Source organism: Lytechinus pictus, chromosome 5 (assembly GCF_037042905.1).
Source record: "Lytechinus pictus isolate F3 Inbred chromosome 5, Lp3.0, whole genome shotgun sequence".
In the NCBI taxonomy this organism is placed as follows: Eukaryota; Metazoa; Echinodermata; class Echinoidea; order Temnopleuroida; family Toxopneustidae; genus Lytechinus; species Lytechinus pictus.
In genome coordinates, this window is record NC_087249.1 from 24,190,488 (window position 1) to 24,211,486 (window position 20,999).

At 33.9% G+C, this 20,999-nt stretch overlaps 1 protein-coding gene across 4 annotated transcripts in view; it reads right to left on the minus strand.

Moving 5' to 3' along the window:
• Positions 1-6: 6 nt before the first annotated feature.
• Positions 7-20,999, minus strand: part of LOC129262240 (ADAMTS-like protein 5) — a 28,063-nt gene continuing 7,070 nt past the window's right edge. Inside the window, exons 2-14 of one of the 4 annotated variants that reach the window (XR_010293702.1) lie at positions 14,514-14,619; positions 14,099-14,265; positions 12,314-12,389; positions 11,257-11,362; positions 8,523-8,650; positions 7,960-8,083; positions 7,445-7,531; positions 6,583-6,746; positions 5,161-5,326; positions 4,255-4,398; positions 3,683-3,745; positions 1,971-3,327; positions 7-838 (exon numbers count right to left, since the gene is read on the minus strand). Coding sequence is in view for 2 of the 4 variants with exons in the window: in XM_064100066.1 (XP_063956136.1) it covers positions 3,008-3,327; positions 3,683-3,745; positions 4,255-4,398; positions 5,161-5,326; positions 6,583-6,746; positions 7,445-7,531; positions 7,960-8,083; positions 8,523-8,650; positions 11,257-11,362; positions 12,314-12,389; positions 14,099-14,265; positions 14,514-14,615 (1,647 nt within the window). In the remaining 2 variants the exon portion in view is untranslated. Of the gene's footprint in view, positions 3,328-3,682; positions 3,746-4,254; positions 4,399-5,160; positions 5,327-6,582; positions 6,747-7,444; positions 7,532-7,959; positions 8,084-8,522; positions 8,651-11,256; positions 11,363-12,313; positions 12,390-14,098; positions 14,266-14,513; positions 14,625-20,999 lie in introns of those variants that run through there. The other 3 variants (XR_010293701.1, XM_064100066.1, XM_054900325.2) reach the window with 3 other exon arrangements.

Sequence of the window (20,999 nt, forward strand, 5' to 3'; positions counted from 1 at the left end):
TCAGTAAATTCTGATATTTTATTGAAAACATATGTACAATTCACAAAACTGTAATACAAAATAACAAGTATAGAAATCTGTACACCTCTTATATACAAGTCAAAAGTTATAAACAATAGGCACATATCCTTACAACATACAGGTATTATAATTGCGTTTTACAGTGGAAGTCGAATGCTTTATTTTGAGGTATGGACAAAATTGTCCCTGTATTATCCATGCGTCACCATTTTAAGTGAGCTTTTGCATTTAGTAAAGGTTGTGATGATGTGGGTTTTTTTTAGATTCATGATGCTTGATATGTCACCATGAACTAATGAATTACGGCTTTATCCAATGTGTCGTGTTTTAGGCTTTCAGGAACACAGCTCAAAATACTCAAAGTAGCAAGGTTATTAGTCATTTTGAACACATCTGGCCCCGAAACACGATTCCCAATTGATTAGAAGGTGGTCAGTGACATGGCCAGTCAACATTAGTCTGCAGGCACAGACCTTAGGTTTTTTCTATTCGCTGAGTGTATAATGCAGAGTCTGAAATAGTGAGACTAGATTCACTTTGTGCTGTAGCTGCCTCTACCACAGACAGGGAGTCTTCATTATAAACATGGTATAATTGGTTAAAGTGTCGAATTTGAGTCTGAGCGTGCAGACTAAGTCAAGACCATTATTGCATGGGCTTAAAGGACAAGTCCACCCCAACAAAAAGTTGATTTAAATAAAAAGAGAAAAATCCAACAAGCATAACACTGAAAATTTCATCAAAATCGGATGTCAAATAAGAAAGTTATGACATTTTAAAGTTTCGCTTAATTTCACAAAACAGTTATATGCATATCCTGGTCAGTATGCAAATTAGGAGACCGATGACATCATCCACTCACTATTTCTTTTGAATTTTATTGTATGATATATGAAATATTCTAATTTTCTCCTCATTGGCAAGGGAGACAACGATTAATTCCTCCCTGTACATGTGGAATTAGCATTGTTTAATACTATATGGTTCAGTGAAGTTGGTCCTTATTGTCAAATCTGTAAAAAATGAAATATTGTTTTATTCAAACAATAAAAAACAAAAGAAATAGTGAGTGATGGACATCATCGACTGACCATTTGCATGTCACTGAGATGTGCATATAACTGGGGGATTTTTGTGAAAAATGAGAGAAACTTTAAAATGCCATAACTTTTTTATTTTACATCCGATTTTGATGAAATTTTCAGCGTTGTGTTTGTTTGATTTTTCTTTATTTATTCAAAACAACATTTTTCTGGGGTGGACTTGACCTTTTGTCAACATTCCAATTATTAGCTGTTCAGAATTGCCATTTGAAACTTGCAACTGATTTATGATCTTTGTGTTGAGCTCTGCATTATCCCCAAGTGCTCTCGTGTTGGCATTTGATTATTGTGCACTGTACTTATTCATGATTATCAGATATTTTAATGAATTCATGATGTAAATTTATAATCTTTTAAAGGTCAAGTCCACCCCAGGAAAATGCTGACTTGAATAAATAGAACAAAATGAAACTAGCATAGTGCTAAAAATTTCATTAAAATCGGATGTAAAATAAGAAAGTTGTGACATTTTAAAGTTTCGCTTATTTTTCACAAAACAGTGGTATGCACAATTAGATGAGTCAGTCGATGATGTCCATCACTCACTATTTCTTTTGTTTTTTATTGTTTGAATTATACAATATTTCATTTTTTATAGATTTGACAATAAGGACCAACTTGCCTGAACCATATAGTATTAAACAATGCTAATTCCACATGTTCAGCGAGGAATTAATCGTTGTATCACTTGACAAAGAGGAGAAAATTAGAATATTTCATATTTCATGTGATAAAATACAAAAGAAATAGTGAGTGGATGACGTCATAGTCTCCTCATTTGCATACCAGCCAGGATGTGCATATAACTGTTTTGTGAAATTAAGCGAAACTTTAAAATGTCATAACTTTCTTATTTTACATCCGATTTTGATGAAACTTTCAGTGTTATGCTTGTTGGATTTTTCTCTTTTTATTCAAATCAACTTTTTGTTGGGGTGTACTTGTCCTTTAAAAGATAAATCTCTTGATTTGCTTTTTTATATATATTTTTCCCATACAAACAATTTTTTTCTTCAAAAACAAAGCTACAAATCCATCATGTTGCATAATTTATATTTCATATTTTGGAGGTGAATTATGTAACAATTATTACATATTTGTCTGAGAATTATAGTACTTCACGCAAGTTGCACAAGTGTATGGTGATGGAAATTTTTATATTTTATGTATGGCAATTATTTATCTACGCATTATGATGATTATTATAATCAGGTGATTTATTAAATACAGAATTTAAACTTAAGGTAATTTGTTTAATTTCCATTCTTTGTGTTTTCAATGATATTAAAAACTGCTTGATTTATTTAATATCATCAATTCAGAAGATTATCCATGCATATTTTTTCCAATATTGTTGCCATTTCCTTATGTCTGTCTCCCTAATGAGAGTTTCCTGATTTTTTTCATGTGAACATATGAGTTCAGCTCAGGTTTCTCAAAAATATCAATCTATTATTTGAAACTGCCTACTATTTGGATATTTAAAAAAATCAGCAAATTCATTTCAAAATAATAATGATTTGAGACCATCCTGGGATTTTAGCACCAATTTTCATCTGTTCAAGAAGCTTTTGGAATTTCATAACCTTGTGCTTTTATGCTTTTAACACAGGTTGGTAATGAATTCACAATATTACTTGTAGCACGTGCCTCTATTTTAAAAGGTATTTCCTACAATGGTAAGCCTTATGTATTGATCTACCTCATGGTATAAAGGCTAATTATAAATACACATTGCATAAAAGAAGAGAAAAGCCATTTTAGTTGTTTGGAAGGGGCACATCAAATGGGTAGTCTCTCCATGTTCGGTTAAAGCACGTCAACAAGAAGTACAAATTTTTCAATCAAATCAAAGCAGCATGTAACAGTTTTATTCCAAATTTTCAGAGATATTTAGAGCAAATGGATTCTTCTTTCCTCTGCAATCGATTCCAAGATTCTCTCAATCCTGGTTTGTACTTGACAACCAAGTTTTCCCGCTCTAAAGTTAATCTGCTCTCGCCTGACTCTAAGTCTGTGACTCGATCACCGGTTGTGATATATCGACCACCTGTTCGAAGCTTAGGGCAGGGGCATGAGTTGGTAACCCATAAGTACTCGCGATGGTTAAGTTGCATCCTGTTTTTGAAGCTCTCCTCGATAGCGACGTCGTATCGTGTTTCGCCATCGATGGTTGCCTGGCCGACGACTTCAAATAAGATTGCTGGAATTCAGATGAAATATGAAATGCGTTTTTAATAATAATGAAAACAGTATAGGGTATTCATATTGCGCACGTACCCACCTTGCATGCAATGAAAACTGGCAACAACAATTATCATTAGATAAATTCATACAAATCATAATGTTCTAATGTCAACTGCTCTTCAATTAAAATAACTTGTAGAACTTGACTTTAACCGAAATGAAACATGAATAAATCATCTCAATATTGTAGATTATATATTTATATATACATACATATAAAAGAATATAATTATATAAGAGAATCTAAAATTGAAACAAAATGTTTAAAATTGTCACTTCTGATATTAGAAATTTAGAATGTATATACTCACCATAGGAACCTTTACAAAAGTGCACCGCTCGACCTTTCACCCTTTTGCATTTACCGCATTTCTCTGAAAAAAAATGGGTATTGATTATTGAAAATATATAGGCAGCTCATTGAAGAAAAAAAATAATCATCATGATATGAAAGATTTGTTTATAGTAAGTTGTAAACAGGGTGTCATTGTCAACATTATTTTTTTGGGGGGGGTCCTGGTAATTGTGTGGTTTTATTGAAGATTGCATTGTCAAAGCACATTGCATACAACTTGATTTCCATAGAAATGTTTTGAATATCTGTTAAGTAATGTTTGCTTGGCAGTTATTACCATTTCTCTCCCCCCCCCCCTTTCTCTTTCTCTCTTTTTTATCTTCCCTCTCTCTTCTCACCCCTCCCCTCAGGCTCCAAGATCTTCAGGTATGCCGTGAATTACCCCAGATGATTAGCTTTCATTAATCTTATTTATTCCTTTTTGTTGTGTTGTTTTGAATGACTCAAGGATGTATAAATTTTTTTTTCAAACTTGCCTTGATAAAACAAAAATCAAGGTATTCATGACTGTATTGATAGATTTCTCACCTTTTCGAGTATTGTTGTTTTTGTTCTTCCTTTTACTCTTTTTATCAGAACTCTTTAATGCCGGTCTTTTCTCATTGTCTGCTGGCGATGAGGCGGGCGAAACGGATTCTTCATGTTCAGGGAGTTGCTTCTTATTTGTTGATTCTGATCATATAGTTGTTGAAAGAAAGAATATGACAGTAAGAATATGATGAAAGTAATATGGAAATAAGAATGTGGTATGGATGATGAGATTTTATAATCAAGGTTAATGAAAATGCTCAGAACATACATGGGATGTGTTAAAGTTTTGCATAACGTATGAACTATTTTGATATAATTGCAAGCCAAATGTGTTTCTCCATCACATGCAGAGGCTGAACAATTAATTGTAAAGATGTTAATATTACTAGTAAAATATATATTTTAGAACAATTTTTTCACCTTAATGTTGAAATTATTTGGCAAACAGTCATAATTCAATGATGTATCATGAAAAACTTTAGGCTCTCATTTTAGCTTTTGACATTTGTAATAAAAACTACACAGAAGTTTATCCATAAATATATCGGCCCTTGAATGTGAATAGTTGGAATTTATTATGAAATAGTAAATTTGAAAAGTGACTTGAAAGACCGTTTCATTTCCCAAAGGGGCTCTCTCATGTATAATTTGTGAACATGTTTAGGGATATGGAAGAATGATTTTGACTCTCCTTCACATGAATAAATGAAAAAACAGTGGAATAAATAACCAAACAAACAAATAAAAAAACTACCTGAATGAATAAAAATTTATTTAAGTGAGTTGAGAGATAGGATAAAATCAACAAATATTAATAACTAAATTGGAAAAAGAAAATTGATGAATATATCACTTCCATCCTAACTTTCCTTATGTACAGTCCTGAGATGAAACATACAGTACCTATTGTACCAAATTTCTTCTTTTCTGGTGTTCCTTTTACTTCTGGTAAGAATGGAAGCATCTGTATCTCATTGTTATAGTTGATACTATGTACTTCATTATCTGTAGTCTTGGGTGGGAGCCAATACTCATACTCCACACCTGGGTTGCGCTCCCGAAATATGATCTGTAATGTAATAAAAATGAAATATAAAAGCCTACAGTGATTTAAGATTTAAAAACTAAAATTTTTTATAATTTTATATATACATATAAAGAAGGGGAACATAAAAACAGAAAGCATTCAAAATGCCTTCCACTGATTGTAATTTACTCCTGAGTTAGTTTTTAACCATGGAATATTCAAAGAAAAACATAAAATTAAGAATCAAATAGGAGAGGTATGTACCTTCACATCTAAAAGAGCAGAGTTGGCAACTTGTATTTATTTTTCTATTATTGTTTTGGTGTACAGAAAATAATTTAAAAAAAAGACATGCAGGGTAATTTCTTTAAAGGTCAAGTCCACCCCAGAAAAATGTTGATTTGAATAAATAGAGAAAAATCAAACTAGCATAACGCTGAAAATTTCATCAAAATTGGATGTAAAATAAGAAAGTTATGGCATTTTAAAGTTCCGCTTAATTTTCACAAGACAGTGATATGCACAACTCAGTGTCATGCAAGTGAGTCAGTTGATGATGTCTATCACTCACTATTTCTTTTGTTTTTTGTTGTTTGAATCATAAAATATTTCATTTTTTACAGATTTGACAATAAGGACCAAGTTGACTAAATCATATTGTATTAAACAATGATAATTCCACATGTTCAGGGAGAAATTAATCGCTGTTTCACTTGGCAATGAGGAGAACATTAGAATATTTAAGATTTCATATAATAAAATACAAAAGAAATAGTGAGTGGATGACGTCATCTGTCTCCTCATTTGCATACCCACCAGGATGTGCATATAACTGTTTTGTGAAATTAAACAAAACTTTAAAATGTCATAACTTTCTTATTTGACATCCGATTTTGATGAAATTTTCATTGTTATGCCGCTTGTTGGATTTTTCGCTTTTTATTCAAATAAACTTTTTGTTGGGGTGGACTTTTATACAAATCTGTGATGAAACTTTACATCATCGATAGTCTCAATCAAAGACATATAAATACGGCAGAATCCTTCAAAATGTGAACAGATTGCAACATTGTTGAATTTAAAGAAAAAATGTAAATTTATCACAATGACAATATATATAATTACAAAAATTGAGTTGGTAGTATTAATCGTTTGTTTTATTATAAAGATGTACAGTAAAAATGTTTTATTTACCCAGGGTAGCCACTTCAGTTAGGAAACTACTCTACCAGCCAGCCCTGCATGACATGTTATTATTGCTTTTCTCCAATGAAACAAAGTCTAAACTAGTCACCTACCATAAGATTTAGTGAACTATTAAGAGGTCCATCAGCTATCACGTTTTCCAATCCATCATTCTTTCTATCATAGAATATAGATGTACCAGCTGCTTCATAGCTACCAGGCCAGCTTATGGTCCAATCACCATTCAAAATGAAATTATTGGACTCGTCCTTTATGGCTGTGAAGATAAAGAAAACAAACTTAATTGGAATGTTTTTAACTTTAAAATTTACATAATTATATTGATTATGGGAGTCCTTTATAATATACATTTGAATATATTTTAGTTTCAAGACAATGCAAACAATATAGTGACTGATTACATTCATACATATCATTTTAGAGAACATTCTAATTTTTTGCATTTTTTGTTATTTGTGTTGATACAAAGGGTATTCTATTATTTGATTGTCAAATGTATAGATATTTTCTTCTGATTGATTGTAACATACTCAATATGACGTGTCCAATTGCTAAAACTACAAGCCACTTAGAAATTCAATGAATAAGATTGTGCTTGTAAATCCAAAATTATATTATCAAATTTGAAACTAGTAAGATGTTCAATATCTTCTCGTATTGGAATGAATTTTTTTCTTAATTTCATTCTTAATGATTATACAATAAAAAGATAAAAGCGATATATATTCATGAAGCCCACCATATGAATATACTCTCAACGGAATTTTAAGAGTTTATCTTGTTGGGTTAATTGTAAGCATTAGTCTGAATAAGCTATAGTCATACCAAACAAACTGACTCCAAACCGACCAATGATATATCATTGGTAATATTTGGTTGACATGAAGTCGCATTCACTGATGTGAATGTATTATGGGTGGGATCATTTTAGTCCTATACTTCTTAAAATCTTACCTATATAATTGAGTCCACTTTTATCGTTGATCCTGATGTTGGTAGCTCCAGCTGGTATTGAACCAATCTTACTATACCTGTAATAACCTGGTGAAATATATGAAGAATACAGGAACCATGATCGAAATTTCAATAACATTTCAATTCAATCTTGCAGATTTTTAATCAAAATTATATTCATTCTATTCTGAGTAACATTTTAGGCAGCATGACTTCACTTGAATTGTTGCTTGAGCACCACTATAAACTTTAGTAGTCATTTGAATTACAGCATGATAGATTGGATTAATTATTGAATTCAAATTTCAAATTCAGATTTTCAAATTTAAGATTGACCTTGTTTTATTACACATCATTTTTCTTTAAATCAGTTCTGCATTTCATTTTATATTTTGCTGTTTATCAGTTGATGGTAACAATCATCCAAAAGTGAATTATGATTAAAATCATCAAATCATATTTGTACTTCAATTTCGAATATTTTTCTCCAATTAAATAAAACCAAGTTAAAATACCTTTTACTGGATATTCATCTGTATATACATTCCTAACGTATCCACATGTCTCGTTGAGCCCTCCACATACACCACATGAATCCTTGGTCAGATTGGAATACAATACTCCGTCACATCCAACTTTCTAAAAAGAATAGAGACAAATATAAATCAAGAACAGATTCTCCAAAAACATTACGTTGTTCCACAATAATTATATGCCTGCCATATTTTTCTTCATACAATGATTTTTTTTATGAGGGGCATTATTTGTTCAAGTAGTCTATTCTTGTTATCTGTTTTCTGTTTTTGACATTTAACCAATCACAAATAAGTTTCTTTTTATATAACAGATGCTAGGTATTTCCTTTTTCTTAAGAAAAAAATAAGAGTGAGTTCATGTGTTGTTTTGAGAATATAATTTTGGGCTATTAGAAGCTCAGTAAGACTCAAAGAACTCTCTATGGTAACCATGAAATTTTCATTTAGGCCCTATTTATATCTGGCTTATCTAGGTGTGCAGACACCTTTTTTACAATTTTTCTTATGTCCTTTAATGCAATTCTATATTTTCATCAACTTACATTACATTTTCCATTGATACACATATCCCGATCCTCAAATCGGCAACGCGTTCCATCCAGTACTCTTCCAAATGTATACATATATGCTCCATCGGATGTATGACATACTAACTCACATTCCTCTTGAGCTGTAACAAAATTATATATGAAGATAAACATTGGTTAGTTGAGATACACTTTCATGTTTGTTACCAACGTGCTATGCAGGGTACGAAAAAATATTTCTTTTTTTTTGTTAAAAAAACATACGTTTTACATGCTTTATCTTATCCAACAATATTGGTAGATCCATTTATTTACCCACCTATAATATGGTAAACAAAACTAAGAATGCGAAGAATGCGTCTACATACTCCCATCATGCTCATTGACTCTGATCTTGTAATCCTTGTTCAGTATATAGGTCTATATTTTTTAATAAATAGATGCATTCTTATTTTTTTTCATGCTGAGCGTGTTTACAAATATAGATTCATCACTACCATATAAGTTAGTACTGGTTATTTTTTAATTTCAGGTGAAAGCGTCAAAGTTCTTTAAACAGGTAGGTCCTTGATGTACATGAAATGTAATTAGTATTGAATGGGTTTTCCTGGAGTGTGAATCAGAGCACATTATGGGATTGTCGACAAATCCATGGAGAACTCCCGTTTGCGTCATCAAGCCATTTTTTATCTTTTCTTATCACAATGATCAGGTCAAATTGGCAAACATCTCACCTGATTTTAATATATCCAGTTGCCATGATTGTTTCTTATGCTTCCTTATAGTCAGAATCAAGGAATAAGGGGAGGTCACAAGACCAGATGATTAAGAATTTCGAATTCGTTCTTTCCCCTTCCATTCCCTCTGATAAAGTGAACTCGAAATAAGATTTCCAACAGAGTATATAGAAGCATGTTAAGTGGCTCATGATTTGGAATTTTTTTAGTGTGATTTCGCATCACTTTGCATTGTTTTGTTTTTGGCCAAATTTCTCGAAGGAACGTTGTAATGAAACGTACATGAACGCAGAAAGACCTGTCATTATTGGTCAGTAACGGACAATTATTAGCGTGAGAGGGTCGAAAAGCAAAAATCTGTCAAAGAAAGGGTGACGAATGTGACACAATGACTGAAATTGCAGATTTATCTCGTACTGTATGAAATATCTTATTCTTTATCATTTTCCTTTTGTGTCTTCTCTTCCCAAGCCCTCTTAAATATTTCGACCTATATTACCCCTTCCACCCTCCGGTCCTCCGGTAGAGGTATTCACTTCATTTTGAAAGGTTGTGTAGTCGCTTGTTTAATACACACCGTCTAAAAACATTTTTACATTCTTGATGGATTGCTGCTGTACACTCCTCTAAAATGAAATTAAATGCTCATGAGAATTTAACACAAAATGGATTAACCTACTTCCAAACATGGCCAAATTATTTCTTTCCCTTTTAACTTAACTGCATTCTTATATTTCTATTTTTCTGCAGGAGCGAGGACATGAAATCCAGGCCATACGAATGGTCTTTTTCATTACGTGACATTTTGCATTTTAATCATTAATTTCTTGAAAACAAAATATGAAGGCAAAAAAGCAACTGAAACGGAATAAGGTCTAATATTTTCTCCTGTCAAAGGCAATTCTGAAAACAAAAGACAGCCTTTTACTTGCAGTAGAAAGTCTATCATTGAATGTCACAATATTCATCAGACACTTTCAGTTTCAATTGCTGTAAATTCTCGGCAGTCCTGTCATTTCTAGATTTGTTTACACAATGATCATTGGATGTTTAAAATTGGATTTCTGATACATAAAACGGTGTTATTTCAAAATAATGATAGCAGACATCCTTAGGCATGTTAGGAATCCGACACTCCATGTGATTGAAAGTGGGCTAATGCTCTGAGTTATATTACGGCGTTGCGTCTGTGTCCATGGAAACAGAGCGGCTGCCGTGCCCAAAAATAATAGAAAAAAATATATATTTCTTGAGCGAAAACCTAAATAAAAGTTGTTATGCTATTTCATATATTAGAACTGAATTTGTAATGTTGCAGGGAATTTTGTCCCTCTTTGTAGATGTTATTTATGTTTGTTTACTTTGTTTATTTCTTGATTTGGGATGTTTGTTTCATCTTGCGGGGGATGTCTTCTTCTTCCTCGTGTATATTCTGTATAACAGGCAGTCGGTATACTCGTTTTGTAGATCAAGTTTTGAACTGGTGTGGGCCATGTAGTATGGACCCTTGCGTGGCTTGAATCACGAATATGCACATCATAGAGAAACTGTGGGCCATAGAACTTAGAAGTAGACATCGTTTCACACGTCATAGTCAAGTTGTCAGTCATTGACAGTTACCGACGTATAACAGTGCATCTCAAACCCGTGCGGTCATCTCACGCGTTTTTTCCCCTATACTTTATAAAATTCAATATTCGAGGCAGACACCCCCCCCCCCCTCCCCCGCCTCTCCTGAAACCAGCAAATGAAAATTTGCCAGTCTGCCAAATTGGATCATGGTCATGGGCGGATCCTAAGGGGACTGATGACAAGTATAGAAATATAGCACCCCCACCCTCCCCGCCCAATAAAAGTTACGACTATATTAACTTTTTTTGTTAATGTTTTACATGCTAGTCAGAAATTTTCCAGAGATTGATGCCATTGGGGATCAGTGTAGCACATATTTCATGATGTTTTGTTATCCTGTGAAATAATATATTTCATAAAGTATGAATTTGTACACTTACAATTGTATACTGGCAGCCATTCTCTGATTATATTCCCTTGAATATCACGTTGGTTGAATACAGCACATTGAGCCGATCTGTAGTCAAGATGATGGTGGGGACAGTCCTAGAAAAAATGAGGTTTTGGTACCAAAAAAATAAATCAATTAATACCGAATGTTGATCATTTTTGTTAAAATGTCTCAGTTTTAAGAACGGAGATGATCCATTTTCATAAATTCGTTAAACCTTTAATTTGAAGGAAAAAAAAATTGTGATAAAGTTTAATAAAATCTCTTGAAAGAAAAATATAGAGTTCATTTTTAATTTAGAAGATATGGATTTCAAATCTGATTTCTAATTTAATATAGTCGCTTATCACAATCCATTGGAGTTATTGATAATTGTCAGAAAAAGAATTGAAAAGAAACTGAAACAAAGGATAATCAAATCCGTTCAGTAAATCTATGTTATAAATATGTAAATACTGATCTTTACTCGAAAATCGTCTGTTTTGTTAGGGAATGTGATTTTGATATATAATATTATTGTGAGCTAGCAGAATATAAATACATTTTCAATATTTATAACTGAGGCATACAGAAAGTAAAATAGTCCGGATATTAAAAAAAAATCATGGACATTTGGACGAAGATGAATTTTACAATGATTTTATGTAAAATTATATTTTTGTGGGATGTCCCGATCCAACCCCCCCCCCCCCCACAAGAGAGAGAGAGAGAGAGAGAGCTAGAATTAAAGGGGCAGAAAAATATTCTTTTAAGTACATTATATCCTTCCATTACCCAGCGAGCAATGTTGACAATTTTCAATGCTGAATTATTGAACTTAAAATTTGATTTTATAATGATACCAGATGCTGCAATTTGTGGTATCACATTAAGCTTGCATGAATGTTCTATTCGTGACAGATGTTTGCAAGCTGAATGCAATATATCTAGCAGTCAAGGTCTGGAGCCGCAGTCAAGGACAGACTAATAATGAATGAAGTATTGACAGAGTATAGCACCTTGATATTACACGTTTGACAAGACAGTATAGATGTGATATAATATACCTTTATGTTACACGTCCGATACTCTCTCCTGTCTCCTGGGCAGGTCAGAGCTCCTGTCATATACCTCATCGGGATCCTGATCAAGAAAATAAAGAGATAGAATTGCATCAAACATTATAAATTTCACAACTTGCTTATCTGATATAGTATCTAGCTAGGCAGTGCTGCTAACTTTGACAATATACAGTTATACCAATTTTCTTTCCACTATTAAAAAAAGAAAATGCAGTAGATGACTAAAATATATTGTTTATTAAAGACATGTAACATCGCTCTGTGCAACATGTGCAAGCCTTGCTGTTTTGAACATGCTCAAAACTTTGTTGTTTGCATGGAATGGTGACAGGGCCTATATAGTTTGTATATATGGATCAGGATAGTTTTATCATGTTTTTTTACTTGAGTTCTTCATCACGACGGGGAATTCTCTCTGTTTGTATCAATATCAATAATTGTCTGGTAATTTTGTTACATCGAAGTCTGTTCGGTCTTTGAGCACAGAAAACTTATATCAGTTGATACCGCCGCGTATAACCCCATCCCCTGAATGGTGAACATGATTTACTTCTCGAAAAGCGGCATAAGTTTCGAACCAAACCAGGTAATATCTTTTGGATCTTGGGGTACTCTTCCTTTTCCTTTCATAAGGGAATGAATAAAACATACAATCGCTTGAAAGTTTCCTGATTTTTGCTCAAGATTTCTTTAAATAAACCCCCACTTTCGATTCCTGCTGATGATTGCCCCAGACAAGAGCAGAATACATGGGGCAGGGGGGCAGGGGGGGGGGGCAGGGGGAAAGCCAAGACTTTTCAGTGACAACAGCCTTGATGGAAGTATTTGAAATGGTTTCACTTCGGGTAGGGGAGTGGTTCGAAATCTATTTCCTATTAATTTTAAGTCTGTATTACTCATTAATCTTTGAATCTCATTTGGTATGCGACAAAGTATATTACCTAACCGTTTTGATTGATTGCTCTTGATATTGTGCGTGTATGTGAAAATGTCCTTTTGGGAGATCATCCAAATATTTGTTGGAATGTGAATTCGATATGGTCCCCCAGGTAAATGATTTTACTCTCTACATTCTAGGATGCACCTGTCCGCGCTCTATTTTACGTCAGCAATTGAAGAAATGAAACTGATATACATTGAATTATAGCAATCGAAAGCAGTAACATTGCATGGATGACTAAAATGTTGCAGTCAGTATGAGTGGAATAGCTGTATGCCTGTTGTAAAAAAAAAAATAACAAGAACGTGGGCATGATCTCGATAAAGAAGTTCATGTGAACGATGATGATAATGATGATGATTATGATGATGATGATGCTGATGCTGATGCTGATGATGATGGTGGTGGTGGTAGTGGTGGTGGTGGTGATGATGGTGATGGTGGTGGTTGTGATGATGATGATGATGATGGTGATGATGGTGATGATGCTGATGATGGTGATGATACTGATGATGACGATGATGATGATGGTGGTGGTGGTGGTGGTGATGAAAATAAATAAATAAATTGATTAATTAATTAATTGATTTAAAAAATGAAAAATAAGTTTCAAGACCAAGATGAAAAAAGGAAGCGAAAGAAAGGAAAGTGTGGCATATCATATTTTCTGGATATTATGTCAAAATATATCAGAAAATAATATTGTATTAATAAAAGGTCAAAATTTTCGCTCGTTTGTGAATTTGCTTAATAACGTCATGTTTTGCCCCCACAAAATTTGTGGTCATTAGAGCCTACGGTGATGTTCCAATATGCTGCAATGAACTTACCTACTCATACAATGTCTAGTCTTAAACTGCGCTCCACCGCCACACGTTCTCGAACACGCTGACCATCCACTCCACGATGACCAAACGCTGGTCAACGATGCCCGTCGTACTCGATGTCGCCAGTCGATAAGCGATCTCGATGCACTTCTTACGTCAATCTTATCAACCTGAAGAGAGCATCATAAAAATAAAATTATCATGATTTAAAAAATAACACAATTTGAAAAAATAATGTCATCTACAGAAGTCCCCATACAAATTTTGCGTTTAAAGGCCAAATCCACCCGAAAACAAGTTGAATTTTTAGCAAATAGAGAAAATCAAACAAACATGGCACTGAAAAGTTGTGAAATATTCATTTTTGTTCAATTATAAACTAAGAAAACAGTTGCAAAAGATGTGTGTAAAGTATTACCTGACGATGTGTAGCATCTTCACTGTTAACGGAACCAGTCCAAAGAAGACAGATAATAGCGGGAATGAAACAGACTCTGGTGTAACAAATCCCAACCATCATGTCTCTGAAAATATTAAGATGAGAAATAAAACAAAGTATTATTCGTTTTAGTTATAATGATTGAGCAAAAGGAATATATAGACTGGAATATTTTATGGCGATTTAGTCATTGCCACATACAACATATCAATTTTAGAACAAATGACAGTTTGTTCAGGAATGGGGACTGGGTTGGAGTTATACTGGCTAAATTTCCTATTCCCTGAACATATAAGATAACCGTAATCTGGTAATGTGACTTGGGATAAATAAAGAGGGAGAGGGAGGGGTTGATCTGTTATATTATTATATCCAAATCAGATATTCTTTTATACGCCCCCCCCCCCCCATTTATGGGATACATTGCCAAAAATAACTGAGCAATAAGATGGTTAGACTTTTTTTTACTAAAAATAATTCTTGCTAATAAAACATTTGGCAAAAAGAAGACAACGGAAAAAGAAGGAGAAGAAAATACGAGTGGAAGAAGAAATTGAGGTATAAAAAAAAAGAATTAAGTGAAATCGGACAATGAAAAAAACGTGGAATATGATAAACAAAAATATAGTTCCAAGGAGGAGAAAATGAATCGACGGGACAAAATAGTAATAAAAGCTTTTTGAAAATTGAGTATAAATGGCAGTGATGAGAAGAGATAGGAATTAGGAATGAGAGCATATCGGCCAAAATAAAAAGAAAATCGGATTAACGAATGATCTCATCATAACTGTAATTATCACAATCTTGAAGGTAAATTCTATTTCAAAATCTGATGTTCGAAATCGGCTTAAAATGTTAAATTGTATGTAACTTTTTTTACGACGTTACAACATAATTATAGCAATATTGTTCAATTTGCTACGCTTACCCTCAACGGGGATTACTCTTGTATATTATATTGTTGTTGATCTGATATCCAAGGCCCTATGGCGAAAAGTGTGCACTCTATTCGACCCCTTGCAAGCCGATAATAAGATAACAATTGAATTATGTAACATGTCTTCTGAATGTTAGAAATACGAATGTGATTAGATTAGAATGTTTCATGAAAAAATGGTGGTAGGTGGCGACAAAGTAAGAAAAGTAAAGACTAATGTTTTGAGCAAGGCACATCGAGAAACAGACAAACAAACTTCATACTGGGATAGAGAGAGTGAAAGAAAGACAAAGGGAGAGAGGGGGAGAGAGAGAGGGGGGGGGAGGAGGGAAACCTATTTATCTATTGAAAACTCGGTTTTATGTCTCAACTTTGTATGATAAAAAAGACACTGAGTCCGTTTTTCTCTCGTTCATCCCGGGTCTCTCATAACCTTATTCGTTGCTTATTTGACCCATATAGTGCCATTGCTTTTTCAAAGAACTGAAAATCAAGGTATGCAATGTAGCGCGTATAAACTATATACTCACATCATTGGAATAAAGACTATTCGAAACTAAAATAATGATATTAATGCAAGGGTATCCATTTCAGGCCCTGCCACATAAGATTTATTATTACCCGGATTAACTGGGCTAATCCGCTCAAGCGTACCAGGAATTTATTTCTAAATATATACCCACTTACTACACCTGGATAGAGAGTGGCAAATGTGGAAAAAAAAATACTTGCCAAAGGACGCGAGTGCTGGGGTGGGATTCGAACCCCAGACCTCGTGGTTCATAGTTCGAAGACTTATCCACTGAGCCACAACACCTCTATTCATTATTCTACAAAAAACAGTGTTGAGGACTTTGACTTACATCAAGATGTCATAATCAGGGGCAGCCCCAGGATATTTTGATCGGGGGAGGGGAAAGACGACCTAAATTTGACGTCATGTTTTTTTCTTCATTTTGATTATAGAGTTACACAATCCAGAGTTCTCTCTTATTAATATATACTCTTCTTCCTTCCTTTTCTTATTTTAGCCTCCTATTTTTGTCTTCTTTTCCCCAATTACAAAAAAAACGTAGGGAACAGTTTCACCCCCCCCCCCCCGAGCACAGGCCCTGGTCATAATCGAGAAAAAGCCATTCATTTTTTTTTATCCCCAGGGGCTTTCAAGCGAACGAATTTTGACAGCACACAAGCTCTCGAAAAGACAGGTTAATAGGTTACAATAAAAATCTTTGATTATTATTGATAGACTAATTTATGACAGAATTCTTGGTTTTTTACTATCACAGGCCTGGGTAAGTCTTTATTTTGTAAGATAATTATGTCGCTCATAATCGTCGTCATCTCCACCGACTTCACCATTAAAGATCGCTGTAATCACCATCAATCTCATCGTCGACATCAAACCGGTTTGTTTGTACCAAAGAGCCGCATAGGCGGATCCGGGGGCCCGAGGGACCCGGGCCCCCCTATTGGCGGAGCAAAAAAAAGGAAAAAAGGGGGAAAGTAAGAAAAAAAAAGGGAAAAGAGAGGAGAAAAAAAGAAGGGGAAACATAAGAGGAGGAAGATGAGTCAATAAAACAAGATGAGGGGGAGACTTGGAAAATAATTTAGAATAATTTTCATGTCACTATAAAAAAAATTTCGCTTGCGCTTCGCGCTTGCATTGCCTCTTAGGTGATTTACATATCTTGCTCAATATGGAGCTTAAAATATAAAATTTTGAAGTCAACATACCAAACATATTTCAGCTCGAAAATCGAACTTTCATTATTTTGTTTGATTTACAAATGGATTTTTTGTTGAAATTGAAAAGTGAAGGGTAGTTCGTTTCAGTTATAAAACTGCTTTACAACGAAGCCCTCCCCTTTACAAACAGAAAATAGACCATAAACATGATAATATATACATAAATACAAGTGACAATTAACATAAAATAAAACAAAAGTTATAATCTATAAAATAAACATTAAAGAAAAGGAAGAATAGAAGAGACTTTGTTAAAATAAGTGTTTGGCCAATTGGTAACCTCGTTTAAAAGAATTAATAGAATTGGTGGATTGAACTGAAAATGGGAGTATATATACATGAAAAAAAAATAGCTCGCGCTTCGTGCTCGCACTATTTGAATAAGGCTTATGAGATTATTATATATTTATGTTAAGAATAAAGCTTAGAAGTGACTATTAGGACTACCCCTTCAAAGAAACAAACAAAAATCAACTTCGAGCGGTCGATCGGGAAAAATGTGGTTGAAAAAATTCCCTCCCCCCCCCCCCCTATTGGCGGAGGCTGGATCCGCCCCTGATAGAGTGCTGGTAACTCCTTGTTTGTACCCTATAAATACATTTTTATAGGCCACTTTTTTTCAAAATAATAGTAAAATTTGGAGATAAAGGTGTATTTGGCTGGGTTTGGACTTATTATCCCTGAAAGGCATGCTCCCGAATGATGTAAACAGCGGATCATCAAATTTATCTAAGAAATTTGTCCTGGCTCTTTTCAATCAGAGCATGGACAGAGCTTGTCAAATTCTTCCATGATAACGTTTGTCATTCCAGTTAGATGTTTGCTTTTGACACATACCGTGTTTTTTTTTTCAGAATACTTGAGGGGTATCATGTCCATGAAGAGTGTGCATCCATCCTAATTCTTTTATTTACTCCAAACATAAACCTCAAACATACCACCAATTACTGGGATTAGCCAGATTAAATAAAGTTGTTACTAATTTTCGTTCGTAATCGCATTTATTCTTCAGCAACGATATTTTCCTTGGCGGGTTTCTTTCTTTGCTCATCCGTGTCACACACGTTATTATTCTTCTTCCAAAATAAGTCGTACACGTGTGATTTCTACCCGGCCCTCGAGTCTGGAGGGATTAGGGAATTATGCCATAAAGACTTTCTAATTATAAAAGTAAAGTCGAAATGATTGTTGGTTGTAACAGACAAGCATTTAGCTAATAAATTGTAACATGTCTTGAACAGTGTTGAATTGTTGTCAACTTTATAGATGTTTACATGTATTTGGTTTATCAGACCATGGTTTAAGATCGGCGCCATCCTGCTCACAGATCAAATGATGGCCCATTGATGATGGCGAGACGAATGATGTTTACTTGATAAGATAATCACTACACAATGTTTGTGCAGTTTGCGATATCTTGTACATAATTCCGTGTGTCTTGGAAAGTAAAGAACGTGATACAATGAAATAAATGCCGAGTACTTAATAGTATGCTCATCCAAGGTATGTCATCATTACTTATCTGTAAAACGAAACAATAACTCCACGATGAATTAGCCCGTCGATACAATATTCAATGTGAATTGGTTTTGTCGATGATCAAGACATGTAAAAAAGGACATGTTGACGCAGTGGTTGTACATCTCCCCCTCGGAACGGGACGGTTGTGGATTCGAAACCCAGTCAAATCCCATTATACAAAATGGAGATTCTGCATTCTCAAATATACACTGAACATGCTGAGCGTAATCTTCCAAATTGAAAATGGAAAATGTAACAATAACATAATTATCTGCATCTTGCATGCAGTGTCCATAAGTAATGTAGTTACAATGGGTTATTTTGATCAACATTATTATTATCAACATGATCAACATCAATAATTCCACCATCATTTCAACATCGTTTCCCCAACAGTATAGGCCTTTATAATTATTATCAATCGCAAGTGTTGCTATATGATACCGAAACATGTCTGAATTACACTGAACATGTTTATGGAACCATGTTTACTCTTTTAAGTGTGATGTTCGTTACTTCTCATGAGCGACCAACCTCGGATTAATTCATTGCCATACTGCAATGTCATTTGACCATACAAAAAGTGCAGGCACAAAGGGGGCCTTTGCCGCCCCCCCCCCCCGCCGCCCCCAGTTGCCCACCCCGAGACTTTGAGGAATGGAAAACTGTAGGACAATTAGTATGCTGTCACGATCATCATCAAACTGTATTGCTCTAAAATACCATTTTGGAACACTCTTCAATGTGTTTCTCAATTTTTTTCACCCTTGCTCCTCACATTTTCTTTGGGCTTCTACCATCCCTCTCCCCCTCCACTTTAAAAACCTCGCTGAGGCGGAGAGAATGAGATTGAAGTAATGGATCATTTTTGCTTATAATAATCACGGGAAATAACAGCCTATTGACCTTCAAATGCCTTATAATTGTCGCTGTGGTGAAGGAATATTGTTTAAGACTAGATGAAAAGGGGCTGTATCATTAATAAGCAGAATACAGAATAGGAAAAATGAAAAGAACAAAAACTTCAACGAGAAAAACCCATACACGACAATAATTGAGAACAAGGTTAAACATGAAAAACACAACCATACCAAAACCCCGGAGAAAAATAGAGATTACAAATAATACAAAATAATGGACGCTTGGATCATCTCCCTCAAGTCAAATAAAATATCCTTTAATTTAAGGTGAATCAGATTATCAGATTTGAAATGTGATTTGTGTTGTGTGTGATACCATAAATCATTTTCGAGCTCTTTCACAATGATTTTTTTTGTAATAAACAGTCAAATGTCATGGAGCCTTTGGACCGAGCCGTCGAGATTGCAAGCAACTTTGAGGAGTTAACAATTTTGAGACAATTCATTCCATCAATCGGGCTATCGACCAAGTAAAATGTAATTTCATTATTATTATTATTAGTTATTATTGTAAAGCGCTTTGATCATATTTTTGGTAAAGCGCTATATAAGTACCTGATATGTAAGTAGAAACTGATAGGTTTCCTATTAGAAAGAAATGAAAATAATATTTTTATTACTTTTTTTTTGTTAAAATCAGATTCAATTCATTATCACGGGACTGATCAAGAATCTATCAATATATTTAATGCCTTCGTCAAGAAAGTGAATTGACGGCAACAGCCACTCGACATTCAAACAAAAACCCTGACACGGATAAGACTTTATTAAATCTCTCTACAACCTTGGACTTTAATGTATGTAGAAGTTTGTAAAATAAAGCTAATAAATCATTCATTTGATAATAAAAGTTGTCACACGTTACTCAAAAAAACATAACCGATTCGATAAACATTCAACAAAATAAAGAATAAGCACACGAGGTGATTTATCTTTTCATCGCATCGCACTCAAATAATACAATCTGACAAATTCTCAAAGAATTTATCCATTCATATGACTTCATGAAGCAAGAAAAGTAATGTAATTGCAACCTGCCAACAAAGAAAATGCTATTGATTAGTAATCTCCAGGTTAATCTTTTTTTTTCAATCTTTTTTACCTTTGTTTCTTTGATTTCTATGTATTCTAATCCGTTGCAGAAAGAAATCATAAATAATTACTTCGGTGCTAATCATGCTAATCCTTTACGAAAATGGGAATGGTCTTTTAAAAATAAACAACACAGTCATAACAGTAGGAAAATATGATTATTTTCATAACTGCACCATCGAGTGTTCATTCACAATCAATTCGGTTCTTCAGATATCAATATTAGCCTGACTAGTTCTCAGAGAA